The sequence below is a fragment of the Bufo bufo genome, chromosome 1, assembly GCF_905171765.1.
Source record: "Bufo bufo chromosome 1, aBufBuf1.1, whole genome shotgun sequence".
Taxonomy (NCBI): Eukaryota; Metazoa; Chordata; class Amphibia; order Anura; family Bufonidae; genus Bufo; species Bufo bufo.
In genome coordinates this window covers 548,222,016-548,243,317 of record NC_053389.1, presented here as the reverse complement: position 1 = coordinate 548,243,317, position 21,302 = coordinate 548,222,016, and the positions used below count along the sequence as shown (strand labels likewise).

Here is a 21,302-nt window from a genome sequence, read left to right as displayed (position 1 = left end):
TTGTTCAGCAGTTGTGTGCGGTTCTGTGGCGATACTGCAGCCACACAGAGTGCCAAACTGGGGCATTTGTATAATAAAAAAAGCAATAATAGTTCCACTTTTATACCCGTATGAACATACACGGGTGTCCACATGTTGTCAAGAGTTTCTTCTATGCATTTCAGGTATTACAGTGCGACAATTTTGCAGATGTCTGGTGTGGATGATGACAGACTGGCTATTTGGCTTTCTGCTATTACCGCGTTTACAAACTTTAGTTTTACACTCGTTGGTGTTTGGCTTGTGGAAAAAGTTGGCAGAAGGAAACTCACACTTGGAAGCCTTACAGGTAGGTGTACGTGCTAGAAGGTGGTAACCTGGAAAATGCAATGTGCTGTATCGGTGTATTTGTTAGAATGTCAAATAATCGTAGAGAGGCCAGGTTCACATCACCATTTAGTTTTCAATTCTGATCTGTCAGAAGAATATAAAAATAAAAAAAAACAGATCCTTTATTTTGAGCATCTGCTGTGCTCAATTTGCATCCATTTTTGCCAGTTCCGTCAGACATCCGTCATTTTTGTCAGAAGAAAAATTCCTCCATAAATCAGTAGAATGGAAAACTAAATAGTAATGTGAACATGGTCACATGCCTCTAGGGTCTATTTTGCTGATTCAAAAACTATTAGACTGTATTGTTGATATAGGAGTTGGGTCACAAGATTAATTTCCTCTGGTGGGCCCAAGGAACCCCAGTCCGACACTGATACGGAGCACCTAATTGTTATTCCTTATTGTATATATTATGGCAATTCTTGGATTTTGTGATATTAAAGGGGTTATCCAGCGGTAGGTAATGATGACCTATCCTATCAGCTGTTTCAGGGAGCCACTACGCTCCTCCGAGCTCTGGGAACCGCAGTTGGCTCTTGGCAGCTCTCCAAAAACAGCATTGTACATTGTACATCGTCTGTGCTTGGATTCCCAGCTCAGTCCCATTCACTTCAATAGGACTGCGTGGTAACTAAGCCACGTGACCAATATATGGTGACGTCATATGGCCTAGGAAGAGGCCACGGCGCTCACTGAGCGCCCAACCTCTTCTGACAGCTGATAGGCAGGACCCCTGCCGATCTGATATTAATGACCTATCCTGAGGATAGGTCATCGATATATATTACTGGATAACCACTTTAATGCCTCCTATATTTATGTTGCAATAGAAAAAATGTAGTAAGGGTCCATTCACACATCCGTTGTTTCTTTCCTGATCTGTTCCGTTTTTTGCTGAACAGATCTGGACCAGATCTGGACCCATTCATTTTCAATGGGTCCTGAAAAAAAATCAGACATTGAGCTGTCCGTTTTTTTTCAGGACCCATTGAAAATGAATGGGTCCAGATCTGGTCCAGATCTGTTCAGCAAAAAACGGAACAGATCAGGAAAGAAACAACGGACGTGTGAATAAGGCCTAAAACTTAGATGGTCTAAAAAGGCATTCCAAGGCTAACTGATTTTGCAAATAACTTTCCCCATAGGTACAACATTTGCCTTGATTGTACTTGCTTTGGGTTTTTTATTATCTGCTCAAGTCTCCCCTCCAGTTACATTCACACCAACAGATCCCACCAGTCAAAATTCTACTTGCTCAAAATATAGGTGAGCGTGACGTGCATGCAATTGTCTCACTTTTATTGAATGAAAATGTGCAGATTGTCTAAGTGCATGTATGAGGTATGTCGATAGCTGGCCATACAGAATTGAGAGTGTTTTAATACTGTAGTGTGTGAATTACTTGTGTGCACACTGCTTAGTGCTGCAGATGCTACCACAAACAATGGCCTACATTTATCAAGCCCTAAACACTAGTTTTCTGGCATAAAAAAAAGTTACTAGACTCAGCTTGCACAAAATGTTTTTTTGCTCACCACTAAGTGGGTGACTATGTGATGCAGAGCTGATCCTCTTCAGTCCAGCACTTTTAGGCAACCTGAGATGGACTTCTTAAGAATTGTGGCACATTCATTCCAGCGCAACACAAATTAAGATGACATGTGAAATGCTGATTCTAATAAGTCCCCCCTAATATCTGTATATATATTTTGTGTATATTGTCAATACGACATATAGTCATATACAGCTGTACTAGGTCAATGTTTAAATCATGGCTATATTTTAATATGTTCTATTTTTGCAGCTTTTGTAATCGATGTATGTTAGATCCCAGCTGTGGGTTTTGCTACAAAATAAATGGATCGAATATTGTTGATTCATCTTGCATTCCAGTAGATCCAAAAACAACTGCGCAGTCAGCATGGGGCAGGTAATTTATTTTCTTACAAAATGCTTGAAATTTTGCTTGTTAACTTATAGTGACAGTAGGTTAAGAAAGTTAAGTAAATATGACTTTTTTCACACTGGTATAGTACTCCGTTCTGCCACATTTCTGTGGCAAGCATTGCATAGTCAGCAGTGCTTTAAAGGGTGTGATGACCCAACTTTCGGCACCCCAACCAGCTGTTAGAAGAGCCTGTGGGGGTCCTTTGGGTGCTGCAGCCTCTTACTAGCCCAGGGACGTCACGTTCTTCTGTTCATGTGCCATATGGCCTAGGTGCAGGTCAGTCCCATTGAAGTGAATGGTCATGGGTTGCAATACCAAGCACAGCCACTATACAAGTTACGGCGCTGTGCTTGACATGTTGTGAGGAGGCTGAGGCACTCACTGGAGTGGTCCCGGGTATCGGAACGCCACTGATCAGATATTGATAATATTGCGGTTGTTTTACAGTATCTGAAGTATGGTGAAAAGGTAAGAATTTCAAGAAAATGTGTAACACCTCCAAAACACATCATGATAAAGAGGTTTTTCAGCTTTAACATATTTTGGGGGTTCTTGTGGCATAATACATATACACCCCCTTGAAATGTATGATCTGCCACCTCTGTTGACATGTCTGTTTTAGTAAGGCCTCATGCACACAGCCGTTGACGTATTGCGGCCCGTATACAGCTGAATGGGTCAGCAATCCGGGAGATGTGGTGCGGTGCAGAACGGAAGCACGGATCGGAAGCACTATGGAGTGCTTCTGTGGTGTTTCTGTCCGTGCCTCCGCACCGCAAAAAATAGAACATGTTCTATTTTTTTTATGGTGCGGACGGATCACGGACCCATTCGAGTTGAATGTGTCTCGATCCGTCCCGGCCGCCGCACGGATGTTGCCCGTGCATTGGGGACCAAAACTTGCAGTCCCCAATGCACGGAACAGCCGCCCAACGACCGTGTGCAAGAGGCCTAAATATGTGTATTCCTCATGAAATAATTCTGGAGCCTCTTTCCTTGTAACTCATGTTTGGTCCAGTCCTCTGTTTTACATCCTGGAAATGTATAACTAAATTGACAACTGGGTGTTACCATTCATGTGTCAAAGTGTGTGACCCTACAATGTCAGCACTAAGAAATGATGTCCCAGAATTACTGTTATTTCACAAGCAATCCAAATATTTAATGACACAGACACGTCAGAAGGGCTGACAGGTCCTCTTTAAATCTCTCCTTATCCCATGCCAGTCTCTGTTTACATAGGATGCATCAAATATTTACTGTATGGGCACTTGACCACTGCAGCCTGTTCCGAGCCTCAGTGGTCACATGTCATACGTACATTCGTACTGCAGCCAGTGGTACGTTGTCATCATTGTATCAACTGTGTGCATAGATTTATTCTAGGACGTAAACCGCTTCCAGAAAAAAAAAAAAAAAAACTGAAATCAGATTTAACACTACTCTCATTCACTTGTTTTTCAGATGTACAAATGAAACCAAATCTAAATCTGGTTCACATTGGGCTTATAATTACTGCCCGACGTCATATTCATGGACTGCGCTCTTCGGATTAATATTGTACTTGATTTTCTTTGCACCTGGTAAGAGACTGGAGAGCTTGAAAAAGTGTGATCATTGCCCATAGTTTCCACCATTAAACAAGTGAATCTCCTCTAACTCAAAGTTTTTGTGAGCTCAAGAAAAAGCATCCCCTAAGTCTTATCAGGGTCCCTCTAATAACATTATGGGGGACATTTATTAGGATCGGTGATTGATGCACTGGTTTTAATCCCTGTGCGCTGCCGGTGGATGGGCCGGCCATGTGACATGCTTTAAAGGGAACCTGTCACCAGGATTTGGGGTATACAGCTGAGGACATGGGTTGCTAGATGGCCGCTAGCACATCCGCAATACCCAGTCCCCATAGCTCTGTGTGCTTTTATTGTGTAAAAAAAAAAAATTGATACATATGCAAATTAACATAAAAGAGTCATATCTTACTTGTGTGACAAGAGAAGAGTCATATTTTCAAGCTCTGACTCATCTCAGGTTAATTTGCATGTGTATCAAATCGGTTTTTATACACAATAAAAGCACACAGAGCTATGGGGACTGGGTATTGCGGATGTGCTAGCGGCCATCTAGCAACCCATGTCCTCAGCTCTATACCCAAAATCCCGGTGACAGGTTTCCTTTAAGATCATTAGAAGCCCCTTTTTTCACCACTTTGCAAAACTAGCATGAGACGGGAAAAGTGACAGATTTTGCCACAAAACATCTTGGCAACAAAATCTGCTACATAAATATGCCAAAAAGTGACATTATGTCTTTTATATGAATTAGAGACAGATTTATTAAATTCAAGCCTGGTCTGAATCAACCATGAAATTCAAATCAATTACAAATCGATTCTACCCAAATCTAAAGTACTCTGAATGTCTGGAAAAGTTTCTCATTCCCTCACACGCTCTCTCCTGCTCTCTCTCTTTCTCTCTCACACTCTCTCTTTGTCTCAAAACCCACCCAAATTCTTTCTCAAGAAATTCTGCCAAATTAGAATTTTTATTTAAAAAAAATTATGGTCGAATTTTGATTCTAAAGAATCCACTCTTATCTCTAATATGGATGGATTCAGTGGCTGGCATCTCCACCTTTGTTCCTTCAGAGTTCATACTAGATGTTTTACATTTGCCTCATCTCAGGTATAAACGGTAAATCAAATTTATAGCGCACCGATACTTAGATTTTTGTCTTTTTGCCTGCTCTTCTGACATTATTATATGACACTTATGATGTGTTACACATGATAAACATTTGTGTATATTTGAATGTTGCCTACAGGCTGGCCAACATGAGAGTTCAGTGGCCACTATGGAGTGTAGTCCACTGTGAGGGTCTGCATGATCTTTTCCTGTAAATTAGTTTTTGCCTTCTCTGGCACACTGAAAAAATACTCTAGCTGTTAAGAAAGATGTGTACAATTAAGAGATTTAATAAAGTATGTTTTCCCTTTGTGTTTGATTTTTCATTTCCTCCACTAAATGCGGTGTTATTTATAGGTATGGGACCAATGCCATGGACTGTCAATTCTGAAATATACCCACTGTGGGCAAGAAGCACAGGAAATGCATGTTCCTCTGGAGTTAACTGGATTTTTAATGTCGTGATTTCCCTCACGTTTCTACACACAGCAGAGTATCTTACATACTATGGTAAGCAATGCAGCAGTTTGGAAGCACATGCATATTTACAGAACATATGTGCCCTAGATTTTGATGAAGAGCCTTTATTCATTTCAGTGCCAGGATATCCACCTGGTCAATCAACTGCAGCCTTTACCCTCATGAAAACTGCAAGATCTCCTCTTAATCATCGGAATGCTTGCTTTCGTTACCAGTTAACCCCTTCATATGACACAATAGTATTGATAAAAAAAAAAGGCTGCGCACATACAAACAATAGAACTGAGAAATGGGGATCATTCTAAATTAAAGTGGTATTATACCTACTATAAATGGAAAAATGGAAGCTCTTAGCGCACATTTTGATCAAACTTGCGTCAGGCCCATCTACCAGGCGTCAAGGTGGCTTCCACATACTGGTCCCTAACACTAATTTACCGCCTCTCTCTACAAGAGAGGTGGTAAATTAGTGTTAGGGACATTTTTTGCCACCTTACATCACATAAAGTGCAACACCAAGCGATCAAAAGGCGTATGCCCCCCAAAATAGTACCACAACCGTCACCTCATCCCGCAAAAAATGAGCCCCTACATAAGAAAATCGCAAAAAAAAATAAAAATAACTATAGCTCTCAGAACATGGAGACATTCAAACTTCATTTTTTTGTTTAAAAAAATGCTATTGTGTTAAAGTGAAATAAAAAAAGTATACATATTAGGTATCGCCGCGTTCATAACAACCAGCATAAAAACACTGTAAAAGAAATAAAATATAAACAGTGCCAAAAAAGCTATTTTTTGTCACCTAACATCACATAAAGTGCAACACCAAGCAATCAAAAAGGAGTATGCTCCCCAAAATAGTACCAATCAAATGGGCACCTCAACCCACAAAAAATGAGACTCTACCTAAGACAATCGGTCAAAAAATAAAAAAGCTATGGCTCTCAGACTATGGAGACACTAAAACATGATTTTTTTTGTTTCAAAAATGCTATTATTGTGTAAAACATAAATAAGAAAAAGTATACATATTAGGTATTGCCACGTCCGTAACGATCTGCTCTATAAAAATGTCACATGAACTAACCCCTCAGGTGAACGCTGTAAAAATAAATAAATAAAAACTGTGCCAAAACAACCAATTTTTTGGTCACCTTTCCCCATAAAGTGTAATAATGAATGATCAAAAAATCATATGTACCCAAAAATGTTACCAATAAAAACGTCAACTCTTCCTGCAAAAAACTAGCCCCTGCACAAGATAATCGGCAAAAAAGTTTAATAAAATTGCGTTCAGAAAATGGAGACACAAAAACATAATTTTTTTTTTCAAAAATGCTTTATGTAAAACAGAAACAAACAAAGAAAGTAGACATATTTGATATCATTGCGTCCGTAACAACCTGCTCTATAAAAATAGCACATGATCAACCCTGTAAGATGAATGTTGTAAAAAATAAAAACTGTGCCAAAACACCTTGCCTCACAATAAACGTTATATAGAGCAATTAAAACTCAAATGTACCCCAAAATAGTACCAATAAAACTGGCACCTTATCCCGTAGTTTCCAAAATGGGGTCACTTTTTGGGAGTTTCTAGTGTAAGGGTGCATAAGGGAAGCTTCAAATGGGACATCGCATCTAAAAACCAGTCCAGCAAAATCTGCCTTCCAAAAACCGTATGGCGATTCTTTTCTTCTGCGCCCTGCCGCGTGCCCTTACATCCGTTTTAAGACCACATGTGGGGTGTATCTGTAAACTGCAGAATCAGGATAATAAATATTGAGTTTTGTTTGGCTGTTAACCATCGATGTGTTCAAGAAAAAAATGGATTAAAATGGAAAATCTGCCAAAAAAGTGAAATTTAGAAATTTCATCTTCATTTTCCTTTACTTTTTGTGGAACACCTAAAGGGTTAACAAAGTTTGTAAAATCAGTTTTAAGTAACTTGAGGGATGTTTTTTGTACAATGGGGTAATTTATGGGGGGTTTCCACTATGTAAGGCTAAGTTCACACGAACGTATGTGATCCGTGGCCGTATTGCGGCCCGCAAATCGCGGGCCGCAATACACGGCCACAGTTCCGTGTGAATTCCGCATCACGGATGCAGACCCATTCACTTCAATGGGTCCGCTAATCCGGAATCGCGGAACGGCCGCACGGGACGGGACCCCTCGGAAGCACTACGGAGTGCCTCCGTGGGGTTACGTCCCGTACTTCCGTTCCGCAAAAAGATAGAACAAGTCCTATCTTTTAGCGGAACAGCCGGATCGCGGACCCATTAAAGTGAATGGGTCCGCGATCCGATGCGGCTGACCTACGGCCGGCGATCGTGCATTGCGGCCCTCTATTTGCGGGCCGCAGCACAGGCACGTGTCACACACGTTCGTGTGAACTCGGCCTAAGCCCCACAAAGTAACTTCAGCCTGAACTGGTCCTTAAAAAGTGGGTTGGGAATTGCTTCTAAAATTCTAAGCCTTCTAACGTCCTAAAAAAATAAAATTACATTTACGAAATGATGCCAACACAAAGTACACATATGGAGAATGTTAAGTAATAAATATTTTATGAGGTATCACTATCTGTTTTAAAAGCAGAGAAATTGACATCAATTTTTTTTGTAAATTTTGGATTTTTTCATAAATAAAGGTGAAATATATTGACTCAAATTTATGACCGTCATGAAGTACAATGTGTCACGAGAAAACAATCTCAGAATGGCTTGGATAAGTAAAAGTGTTCCAAAGTTTTTACCACATAAAGTGACACATGTCAGATTTGCAAATAACGGCCTGGGCAGCAGAGCGAAAACTGGCCCGGGGTAGAAGGGGTTAAGGCTTGTTTAACCCTGTAATTCCAGTGGTGTTTTTAGGAACTTTTTAGTCATCTTACTCATGCGCAGTGTTCACATCAGGGTTGGTGGCTTCGTTAGGAGCCTTCATCGCAGATTCCATTAAGAAAGCTAGATAAAATACTGCATTATTATGTCTGGTAAAATAACAGACCCCGTAATGTAAACCTGACAGACCCCATTATAGTAAAGGGAATCGTAGGCACTGCTTGTCATCTGACTGATTGGGCACTTCCATCATTTTTGTTGTTTTGCTCCTGTAATGGAGCAGCCAGAAAAATTCTTTGGTGGACATGATTAGTAAGATCATTAGAGGCAGCGGCTCTATTGCGTCCCATAGTATACACAGCACTCGTGAGTGCCATTTTGAATCCTTTTGGCAGTAAATGAGATCTGGAATATAGGTTTTGACATTTTTGTATTGACCACAGTGTTGTTGAGTCACTTTTGTACATTTGTTCATTATACAGTATAGAAATAAGTGTGCAAACCGTACTGTTGCTATAGCAGTGAATCCGATTCAGCTGTTTTAAGTGAATATTATAAAGTCAGGATCTGGTTGTCATGAGCACCACACGTTATCATCTGTTAGTTTTGTATCTCTATACACAAATTACATATTATTTGCTCCTTGCGCATCTTATACAATTCCTCTAAGCTTTTTAGGTGACTGTGTAACCTTTTGTAATAGAGACCAATTATCTTTATACAGAATATGATACTAAAGCAAAAGCGAAAAAAATGTGTCACAGTTTTACTAAAGTGATTTGGAGGAACATTACTACAGGAAAAGTCATGCTCATACATGACATTATAGTTAGCTTCACATTTGTTAAAAATAGAGGGAGAGGTTTATCTCCTGGTGTAAAAAATAAAATAAAAGTTGCAGACCCCGGGTTTGACTGTTTAAACACATTGGGGGTCATTTAGAAACAGATATACACCACTTTTTGGCGTATATCTGTTGCAGATTGTGGCACAAAGGTTATTTGCGCCTCAATCTGCCCTCGTCCAGCCTATCTCATGGATTCATAGATTTATTTCTGCTGAAGAAGGTCTTAGCGAGACCGAAACATCCAGTTTATATCTGATTCTGTGGTTTCAACAAAAACTATTTGCATGTTTGAAACTGGATCATAATTCTGGATGTTTTGTAATTAAAATAAAAATTGACACTTTAACTGCAAGTTCTCACTGAGTGCAGCGAATTAATTATAATAGTAAAAAAGCGAGCAAGGGCAGGGTAGGGGCCGGGCCAGTAGGCCAGTCTCATTTATCATTTTCTACACCTGTTTTAGTTGTAGAAAATGGTCTAAATCTACGCCAGCAAGGGTGTGGTATAGATTAAGACAGGCAGTGGATACGCCAAAGTTATGTAGAGGCCAGTGCCAGTGCATAAATTTGCCACATCCACCACCAACTAAAGTGGTATTAAGACCAGCGTCTAAAACGCTCGTCTTAATAAATGACCTCCATTGTGACTAAATTTTGTCACAGTTGGCATATGTGTATGTCGCGTTTGCCAGTTTCTGAAAAGGAGATTTATCGAGGACAGGGCCATCGGTCCCAGAACATTTATCATAATTTATGTCAGTTTTCTGGTGTAAACGATGGCTGAAATCAGCAACTCGTCATAAATTAAAGGGGTTATCTGGGTATAACTACTGATGACCTAGGTCATCTAACGTCATTAATATGAGATCTGCGGGGGCCCGACTCGCAAGATCCCAGCCTCAGTTCTTAGAAGAGCCCATGCGCTCCAGAAGCACTGCGGCCACTTCTTAGGCCAGTGACATCACCGTACATCGGTCACGTGGCCTAGTTGCAGCTCAGCCCCACTCAAGTCAATGGGGCTGAGCTGCAATACCAAGCGCAGACGCTATACAATGTACAGCACTGTGCTTTGAAATTTGCCCAGAGCCTGCATCGCTCACCAGAGCTGCAGTGAGTGGGCTCCCTGAAACAGCTGATCTGTAGAGGTTTTCAGGACTTGGACCCCTGTGATGTGATAGAGATGACCTATCCTGAGGATAGATCATCATTATCTTTACCCGGATAACACCTTTAAGTGCATCCTCCTGATGACCCAGGGGATATCAAGCCCGGCTTAGTGCACACTGGTCTTAATAAGTCAGGAACATCGTTTTTCTGTTCCATCATAGGGGGCAGAAAAATGGGTTCAGTGCAGTGACAGATCCGTCACATGTTGGAAAACAACGTTGCCTGATGCACTCCTCTGAATAATGGGTTCCATCCGGTTATGTCATAGCAAAAATTCTGCTGCACTATTATTTCTGGCAAATTTGATGGAATATGTTATGGTGGCTCCTAATGGAACCTCCGAAGCAGATGCTGGACCTAGATGCGAAGTAGAGAGACTGCTGCTCCTTGACCTGCACATGACTTGGAGACAGTATGACCAAAAGTGGTTAGGCAGCGTCATCCCTGCTAATAAGCAAGGCTGCACAATACAAATACTGTAAATATCCTCAGAAATTGAGACATGTTTACTGCCTTTTTGCTGCATTATCTTTCATACAAACTTCAGAAGAGGCTGGCAATGGAGCTAATCTTTGTTTGCAATAAATGAATATAATGAACATCTGTGTTTGATCACAATAATATTTGCAGTAATTACCAAAGATTTCCAGACACAGCTTTAACTAAATAGCAAACTGTAAAACTGCTCAACGTGTTGAAGGCTGCTGGTTCTGCCAAATGTCAGCTGCACAGGACGTTTCTACATAGAGCACGGTCATTTTAATGTGATGGGTAATGTATATCTGTATGTACATACAGCATCTGCATGAAGGGCAATAAATATTACAGTCACATATGCTCTGAACTATTGTCTTGCTCTTGCAATCTGCTGTCCGATCTGGCTCTCATGGTCCCATAAAGAAGTCTAAACATCAGGAACTAGCGGACATCTTAAGCTAGGGGTAAAACATTATAGCAGAAAGGTGGGGTATTTATTTTATATTGGCACTTTTGCTTTAAAGGGGTCACTGAGCTTTCAAAAAACTTTTGATATGTCATAGCGACATATCAAAGATTTTGATCTGTGGGGGTGTGAGAGATGAGACAACCACCAGTCACTAGAATGAGAAGAGAAGTGCTCAAATAGCACGCGCTCTATCCTCACTTTAGCGGACAGGCTCAATAGATAGACTATGGTATAAAGTTGATCACAGTGGACAATTTTTGCCAAAAGAATATTCATCGGGTGAAATTTAACAATGAACGATTGTTTTAGCTGAGCAATGATAAATTATTATGGTTTAAAAAGCAGTCAGCCATGTTCAATATTTTCGTCCGATAGTTGGACGAAAGATCTTTCTTTGAAAGAATGTTCCCAGAAAGATCTTTCAGCCATCGGCTGGTTTCATTGAACATGTATGGCCAGTTTGAACAACTGTAACAGCCTATATTGCCTAAAATGTGTATGGCCGTGTCTGAAAGGAATGTTCACCACATGTTAGTTCAGCTGCTCTTCAACCATCAACCGACTTCAATCTAATATGTATGGCCACCTTATGAGTCCATTTTGATTGCGGTATGTCTCCTGTAGAGAGGAGAGAGAGCGCAAACTATGTGACCACCCTTCAAAATGTCATGACCGGCGTACGCAAAGGGAGGGAAATGGGAAGGCCCTGTCCAAGGGAGAGGGAAAGGTGGTGACCCCTGACTCACCTTGAGGCTGGCACCTGACTGCCCTGACGTCCCTAGACGGGTTCCTCACCCGTACGCCGATCACGTGCCTAAACCCTGGCTTTCCCTAAGATGAGCCCTACGTCGTGAACGGGGCGGTGGGAACACTAGTCCGCACCACTGACACTAAAAGGAAAACGCCAAGGAGAGGACAGACAACACAGACAAAACATATAATCCCAGGTGGACGACAACAGCAGACAACATAAGTCCAACAGGGATCCGGAGGGTAACGTTCTGGAACAACAACCAGGGAACACAGCTACACAGCTCCAGTGGGTCAGTATAGAAGTCCAGGCAGGAAGCTCTATATCTGGCAACCAGAGAAGTGGGAGAGAAGAATATAAGGAGGTTGGGATTGCTGGACAAGAAACAGCTGAGGAGAAGAAGCTACGGATCCCTGAGTGAGCCAAAAAGGGTTGCAAGGCAAACCCAGAAAGCTACCATTAAGAATCAGCCCTATCTTTATACATAGAGCGCGCAGCCACCCGCTGCGACTTCCTGACCCCGGGTATAACGGAGTCAGGTGTGGCTCTTGACACCCTCGTGACATCAAACTTGTCATAGCAAAAAAGTGAAATTTGGGAACAATCCAAGTTGTTTTTTTTCTGAACTGTGAATAAAAATGACTTGGTCTGCTTGAACCATAGTTTGCAGATCTAGAAATTAGCACCATGTGTATGTTGAGAGACACTCTGAACACTGCAGGCAATTCAGGACTGCCTTGAAGAAGTTTTTTTAGAGAATATATCTCGTTATCCTAAAGAGCCTATTAGACCACATGATTATCGGCAAATCATTTGGAACAAGGACGCTCGTTTGCAAAATTTGGCTCATATAATCGAGAATTCGATCAGCCGATGAACAAGCAAATGCTAGTTCAGGGGTAGGCAACCTCCAGCACTCCAGCTGTTGTAAAACTACAACTCCCAGCATGCATACTTGCTCTGCTCTTCTAAGAAATATCATAGAAATGAATGGAGCATGCTGAGAATTGTAGTTTCACAACAGCTGGAGTGCTGAAGGTTGCTGACCCCTGTGCTAGTTCATCTGCTGCTGGGCATCTTTCATCATGATTAGAGATACCCGATTATTGGCAGCATATCTCTCTGTGTAATCAGGGATGTGCTGCCAGTAATGAATAGAACAGAATGAGGGAGGAACAAACATTCAGCAGTGTAATACCACCTAGAATGTTATTCACAGTTACAATAAACTGGCTGAGGTTAATATCTCAGGATGTTTAGCAGCCCCTTAATATATCATTCACCAACTGATAGCCGCAAAGAGCTTGTTTCTTAAATAGTCACAGTGGACAATAAAATCCTAAACATTCCTCCAGTGTAGCTGGATACAATGTCATATACTATTCTATGTAGTTTTCTATGGATCAGAACACAGAACTAACACAAACACTAGACTAGCTTGTTATGTAGTGAAACTGACACGTAGTCACTGGTGAACTTCATGTCCCATATGATCAGTTATGTGACTTTATGAACAGCATTTCATTCAAGGAGTATTCCAGTTTCAGCAAATAGATGTTATTCATTTTATAGTCAAAAGTTATACGGTTGTCTAGTATACTGTGCTTTATATATTAATACATGATGAGTGCCTGAGATATCCACTTGCAGTGATTTATTGGAACCTCTAGGGTGCCTTCATACGTGGCAAAACAATTCACACTGAAATCCACATGTGCATATTTTCAGGCTTATGGGGTTCTTGGTGCGAATTTTATTGCAAAATTTGGGTCCTGGTTTTATTATGGATCCTGATGCAAATTTCATTGCAAATTATGGTTTCCCAGTGAAATCTATGGAGACATTGTGCCTCACAAATTCCACACCCTATCATGACACACAGATTTTTAGCCTAAACTCCATAGAAATACACTCACTGAAAAAAAAAAAAAAAATGCCCCCAGATGGAAATGTTAGTGTTATGGCAAGGCTTCCAACTGGCGTTTTTCAGCAGGATAATTTTAGCCCACACACAGCTTAGGTTTTCCCGGTAGGTCTCCACCAGATTGCAACACTTCCTTGGCATTCCATTCACAAGATTTATCTCCAATCAAGCATTTATAGGAACCAGCTGGGACGCCAGCTTTGGCAACCTATGAGTGTGCAGGCTCTCGAGGCTCAGCTACAACATCTGTGGGCAAATGTGCTACAGGATACCATACAGGACCTATATGTCTCCATGCCCAACTGTATCTCACCTTGTATCCAGGCTAGGGGCAGCCCAACAGGGTACTAGAGTTTCCTTTAAATTGCACAACAACGTGTTCTTTCACTCTAATATTGTTATCACTTACATAAATCATAATTACATCCACACATAAATAGTTTTATTCCATTCCAACAATTCCTTCTCGGTGTGAATTTTTTTTTTTTTTTTTTTTATTGAGTCTACATGGGGAACTATTTCCACAAATGAATTTCACCATGTGTGAAAGCAATCTTATTGTTTCTTCCAGTAGTTAAAAATCTGCCTTTTGTCTTGTGGTGATCACAGAGATGCTTATATTACTACAAGACAAAGTTGTGATAGAACCATGGACCCGTGTGTCCATCACGTGACCAGGACAAAGTTTTAATCACGGTATAGTTTTTTTTCTAGGATGCCTCTGTGTAAAAGCACAGCAGACTATACAGTTAACAATAAAAGGTATGCTATCAATGCATACACCAAACATAGTGTGAAAACACCAGTTGGATATTGCCTAAGGCTGCATTCGCACGTCCGTGGTGTGTTGCGGACCCGCAAATTGCGGGTCCGCAACACACCAGCCCGGCGCCCCCATAGTAATGCCTATTCTTGTCCGCAAGCTGCGGACAAGAATAGGACATGCTCTATCTTTTTGCGGAGCTGCGGACCCAAAGATGGGGACGCGCACCGCAAATGCGGACAGCACACTGTGTGCTGTCCGCATCCATTCCGTCCCCATAGAGAATGAATGGGTCCACACCCGTTCCGCAAAATTGCGGAACGGATGCGGACCCATTTTGCGGACGTGTGAATGGAGCCTTAGTCTGCACTTGTTGGTGTTGGTAGAACAGAGCTTGTAGGCAGCGATGGGGACTCTGGGTTATTTTCTCCCAATTTGTTCAGAGGAGCATGGTAAAACCTTTTTAAATAGCGCGTGTCAGTCAATTTCAAATGCCTTCAGATGGCAGAAACTCTCTTATGAAACAACTCCTGATTAGACCATCATCACATGAAGTTCTTCAAACATAAGTGAGAAAATCTATGGCTTGCTTCATTGCTGTGATGCATTACGTTGATGGCTCTTGTGTGATGCATGCGATCCATGCTCATTATTAACTATGTATAATTTTATTTTACAGGAGCATTCTTCCTGTATGCAGGCTTTGCTTCTGTTGGACTCATATTCGTTTATGGCTGCCTACCGGAAACGAAAGGAAAGAAGCTGGAGGAAATTGAATCTTTATTTGAAAACAGACTTTGTACATGTGGTGCCACGGAATCTGATGAGGGGAGGTATATAGAATATATTCGCGTAAAGGGAAGTAATTATCATCTTTCTGACAATGATGCTTCTGATGTGGAATAATTTTCCTCAGCAGATGCATACTAATCATTTAAAAGCCTTCTGGAGAAGGACAGCTATAGGTGACCTCACAGTCCTGCTTCTGGTCTGGTTCTCTCAACTGAAATCCTATTTGTTACTGATCTGGAAGGACAATTGAGTGATTGAAATTCAGATATCTTTTTGTTTCTTCTTGCTTTCTTTCCATAGTGTTATTACAAATGCATTCATCCCCAGCTCTGTACAGTATATACTGAATTGATAAAATATAAAGATACTGGATAGATCTGTAATTATCAAAAATCTTACTAATACTCGGTTTTAAGTCTTCCTTTTGTTGATGCCATGAATAGGATTATATTCCTTCAATTTAAACAGAAATGCACACGATCAAATGGATATGCACAAAAACATTATTATACAAATCATCATTTGATGCTTTATAAATATATGAACGGTGTTTGGCTGGAACTTTTATATATAATGTAATATATATATGGTGAAAATCAAACTGTAACATTCCAATACAAATGTAATATCTGCATACTAGTAACATTCCAAGTATGTGTCAAATGACCAACACCTAAGGCTCCTTTCACACTCGCGTTTTTTGCGGATCAGTCATGGATCTGTAAAAACGCTTCCGTTACAATAACACAACCGCATGTATCCATCATGAACGGATCCGGTTGTATTATGTATTCTATAGCCATGACGGATCCATCATGAACACCATTAAAAGTCAATGGGGGACGGATCCGTTTTCTATTGTGTTAGAGTAAATGAATCCGTCCCCATTGACTTACATTGTGTGTCAGGACAGATCCGTTTGGCTCCGCTTCATCAGGCGGACAGCAAAACGCTGCAGGCAGCGTTTTGGTGTCGGCCTCCAGAGCGGAGTGGAGACTGAACGGAGGCAAACTGATGCATTCTGAGCGGATCCTTTTCCATTCAGAATGCATTAGGGACTGATCCGTTTTAGACCGCTTGTGAGAGCCCTGAACGGATCTCAGAAACAGAAAGCCAAAACACTAGTGTGAAAGTAGCCTAAAAAAAAGCACAACTGAAACTCTCTGACGACAGTCAAGGTTGCATTTTTATAACCCAAGCATGTCCAATTGTTTCGCCATTATATTTTGTGTGCCAAGTAGCAGCGAAATCTAGTTTGTTTACAAGGATGAAATCTGATAAAACAGGTTTCATGTAGCATTGAATATGTTTACATACGTTTTCTGTTAGAGGAATGGTTCACTTATGATGGACATCCACAGTGGACCTGAGAAGCAGTGTAAACTGATCACCAGTTCAGTTGTGAAGAATTAACATGAGATTTAGGGCTCATGCACACAGCCATATTATTGTCCATTTAGGATGGAAACACTAAAGTGCAGCCATATAGGAAGATGACGCCACCATGTTTGACTGATGCCAAGCGAGGTCTTCTGTTGGATTCTGTATGAATTTGACAGTAAAAATAAAATTGTGTCATACAGTACTTTATTGGACTCTGTGGGGGAGATTTATCGTTCCCTTTATGCCTGAAAAGTGGCGTTAAAAAGTCACCACTTTTCTAAAAGGAGGCATGGCCAGCCGCAGAGACAAATTTAGCTTTAATTACTCCAGATTTCTGGCATAAATGAAGCCAGAAATCTACGGCAGCTCTGAGCTGTCATAGATTTCTGTTTAGGCACAGGGATTCCAGGAGGATGCGTCTAATTTATGACGAGGTGTGCTCCTCCTCATAAATTAGGTGCATCCTCTGGCAGCACAGGGGATATCAAGACAGGCACAGAAAGCGCCAGTCTTAATAAATTTCCCCCTGTATGTATAGAGGTAATTACCCCTTGGAGCAATATCTCTAAACGTACGATTTTCAATTTCTGTTGTGTTCATTATATATTTTTATTTTATTTGCTAGTTTAGTAGAGCTAGGCATGTATACCTGAGTTAGTCTGTCAATGATTGTCAAAAGATCTGTAATTACCTTATAATAACAGCTTTCATTAATGTCCTCTGTCCCTTTCCGCTGCTCCCTTAAAAGACCGTTGCTATGGCTTGTCTGTCTCCAGCTAAGCTTCACACTGCATGCCTGCATTAGGCTTCAGAGTGAGGAGGCGTGTCTCTCATTAATCCAATCTGATTGGCTTTCAGGGGTGTATGGGAAGTGAGGGAAAGCAGTTTTGGCCTCAGAGAACTGGCAGAGGAGCCATCTCGAGAAGGTCCTCATATTGTAAATGTTTAAACAGCCGTGACTAAGGGAAAAACTCAAGGAAAAAAGTGGTATGTGAAAAAAATTAAGATTGTTTTATGCCTAATGCTGCAACAGCAGTATCATATGCTAAAATTGTTTTTTTTTTTGTATGAAAACATGACGGTTACACTTTAAGGTATACTATAATGCGAAATATTCAGTTAGGATAAAACCTTGGTCCGCATATTATTATAACACTATATAACCTACTAATGTGTCATCTATTCAGTTTGTATGTTATGACTATGTATCATGGATGATATACAAGCAATCTAATCTGATAAATGGTTACTTCTTGAAAATAAGGGGTCTCTAAAAAATTTGTTAAGCAACAGACTTTTCTGTAAAAATATACAGTACAAAATCACAAATACAATCAGACATTCCCTGAACAAACTCTAAAACAAAATACACTAAAGTGTATCATGTCTACTGTACTGAATTGTAATTTGGAGAATCCTCTGATATATTAGTCTACGCGTAAAATCTGAGGATACAATGGGTTTGCTGTTTCTTACACTTCCCTGTGATCTGTGAACATGAGATATTCTCTTAAAACAGAGAACTTAAATCGTGATAAATGTTATATGGATTTAAATGGAATCTGTCACCATGAAAAGGCAAAGAAAAGCTACAGGCAACAGGAGGAGCCGAACAGACTGACATATCGTTTTATGGAAAAATATTCAGTATAAAGCCAAATGCACACGGCCGTGTTTCACGGCCGTGAGCGGTCCGTGGTAACCCGGCCTGGATTCCTGCTGAGAGCAGGAGTGCACGGCGTCATTGGTTGCTATGACGCCGTGCGCTTCATGCCACCGCTACCCTACAGTAATACACTGGTATAGATCATACGAGTGTATTACTGTAGTGCAGCGGTGGCATGAAGCGTACGGCGTCATAGCAACCAATGACGCCGTGCGCTCCTGCTCTCGGCAGGAATCCAGGCCGGGTTACCACGGACCGCTCACGGCCGTGAAACACGGCCGTGTGCATTCGGCTTAAGGGGGAGTTCACATCACCATTATTTTTCCCTTCTTCTGATCTGTCAGAAGAACCGAAAAATAAAGAAAAAAATAGATGCTGTGCATCAGTTATGCATATTTGGCATCCATTTGAGGCATTTCCATCAGAGATCTGTTAATTCAGATGGAAAAAAAATTCCTGCATGCAGTACTTTTTTTTCTGTTTAAAATAATAAATCTCTGGTGGGGCCTGTACCTACAGCAGCCCCCCTGAAACGGAGCAGCAGGTCAGGCACGAGCGTGGCCAATCCATTCATTTCCGTGGGAGTTCTGGAGAGTAAAGCACTCAGTCATCTCTTGAATTATTATAGAGATGAATAGAGCAGCCGCACGCATGCCTGACCGGCCACTGTGTTCATTTGAGGGGGGCTGCAGTGGGTACTGGGCCCCCCATTCTCGTGATCGGTGGGGGTCCCAGTGGTAGGACCCCAATGATCTATTAGTTATGTGCTATAGTTAAGTTCCTGCTCATTCTGGGCTCAGAAGTCGAGGAGGCGGTCCTATCAGTGATTGACAGCTATCTCTGTATACACAGGCATAGGTGGAAGGCTGTCAGTCACTGATAGGACCGCCTCCTTGACATCAAAACCCAGAATGAGCAGGAATTTAAATGAATAATAAATAAGTTATACTGATATATAAGAACTATAGATCAATCTGCTCAGCTCCTCCTGCTCTATAACCTGCTGCCTGTGGCTTACATTGCATTTTAACTGTGACAGATTCCCTTTAAACATTCTATATTATGAACCCTAAGCCATTGTATAAAATGTTTACAGCACTGCTTTGGATGAAGCATTAGTCATCCTTGTCATTTTTTTACATTTTCATTTATGGGTACTTCCGACATGCTGTTCACCATGTCGGATCCGTCCTGCGGCTATTTCGCCGTGCCCCCGGGCCGTCGCTCCGTCCCCATTGACTATAATGGGGACGGGGGCGGAGCTCCGGCGCAGCACGGCGGTGCACGGCGAAAGCCGCCGGACTAAAAAACCTGACATGCAGTAATTTGCAGTGCTGCGCCGGAGCTCCGCCCCCGTACCCATTATAGTCAATGGGGACGGAGCGGCGGCCCGGGGGCACGGCGAAATAGCCGCAGGGCGGATCCGACATGGTGAACAGCATGTCGGATCCGTCCTGCCGTAAGTGTGAAACTAGCCTTAGCCAGCTCTGTTTGCCTGTGACCTACTGTACTTTGATGCATAGCGTGTAACTGTCTTTTATGTTCTACTATAAATGTACAGTCTGTCATATAAATAGCAATGACAAACTTTATTATGTTAGGTAGCTGGTATTTAAAGGCGGAAATCCTGTTAAAAATTCTCTTATGTTAGATACATCTGAAAAGATCACACTGATGAAGCTGTGATCTAGTACCACCACAATATGATTTTTAAAATGTAAGGACCAGTTTGGCCCTGCTCATAGATTACTGGTACTGAATGCCTGACAACATTCCATTTAAATCAAAAGCACTCTTATTCTGATGATATGATATGTATGTTCGACTTATTGGAAGAGCAGTCTGACTACGCTTAACCTGCAAATGGTCACTGATGTTTCAACAAACTTTGCTTAAGTCAATAGTACAGGTGAATATAAGAATCTTTGTAATATATCTTATTAGATGAAAACGCATTTTTCTCCCTCTAGCAGCATTCTTCATCCTTTCTGCATATACTTCTATTGACAGCATGTGTGTCTGTCTCTTTAAATAATAATAATTTTTATTTTTTTGGCTCATCCCTTTCTGCAGTCGCTCCCCCCCCCCCCCCCCCCCCCCCGCCACTTACACATAGTCTGTGGGCAGTATATAATCGGATCCTACAGTGATGGCACTCTTGTGTCTCAAGACAAAGTTTGCAAAGAATATTAGTTTGGGAAGGGGGAGAAGCAATTTTCTATGATCAGATATATTACAAAGTATCTTATATTCACCCAGACTGTGGATTTATGCAAAATTTGTTAAAATTAAAGAGTCCATTTAAACAATTCCCAAAGAGTGTTCTCAAAGAAATAACCAAAAGGAAAGCTATAAAAACTACTGGTGTTCGCAAACAAAATATGATCAAATACTAAATTCAATATATATAACCCAATCATTCTTAAAGGGGGCCTCCCATGAACAGAATAGCTGATAAATGTATGATTTCTGAAGGTCCAGTCTCTGTAACCCCCAGTGACCCTAGAACAGAGGTCCTTGAGTCTGCTGTTTGGATAGAGTGGCAGTGTGCATGTTAGTCCAATGTTCCATTCACCTCTGTGGGACCGATATAGACAGCTCTACGTCAATTCCATCAGTTGTACGCAGGTAACTGGAGTGATGGACCGTCGTGCTCTACAGCTCCATTCACACAGGGAACTCCGAGGCCCCTGTTCCTGGGATCCCTGGAGCCCCTTACCCCAGCACTCGTAAATCC

The 21,302-nt window shown here is 41.3% G+C and overlaps 1 protein-coding gene across 1 annotated transcript in view; it reads left to right on the top strand.

Moving 5' to 3' along the window:
* The window catches only part of SLC2A13 (solute carrier family 2 member 13), a 177,548-nt gene extending 161,269 nt beyond the window's left edge, over positions 1-16,279 (top strand). The window contains exons 5-10 of the mRNA XM_040412421.1: positions 165-328; positions 1,518-1,638; positions 2,177-2,302; positions 3,785-3,903; positions 5,362-5,514; positions 15,404-16,279. Of these exons, the coding sequence (XP_040268355.1) occupies positions 165-328; positions 1,518-1,638; positions 2,177-2,302; positions 3,785-3,903; positions 5,362-5,514; positions 15,404-15,630 (910 nt within the window). The 3' untranslated portion in view covers positions 15,631-16,279. The remainder of the gene's footprint in view (positions 1-164; positions 329-1,517; positions 1,639-2,176; positions 2,303-3,784; positions 3,904-5,361; positions 5,515-15,403) is intronic.
* The last annotated feature ends 5,023 nt before the right edge of the window (positions 16,280-21,302 follow it).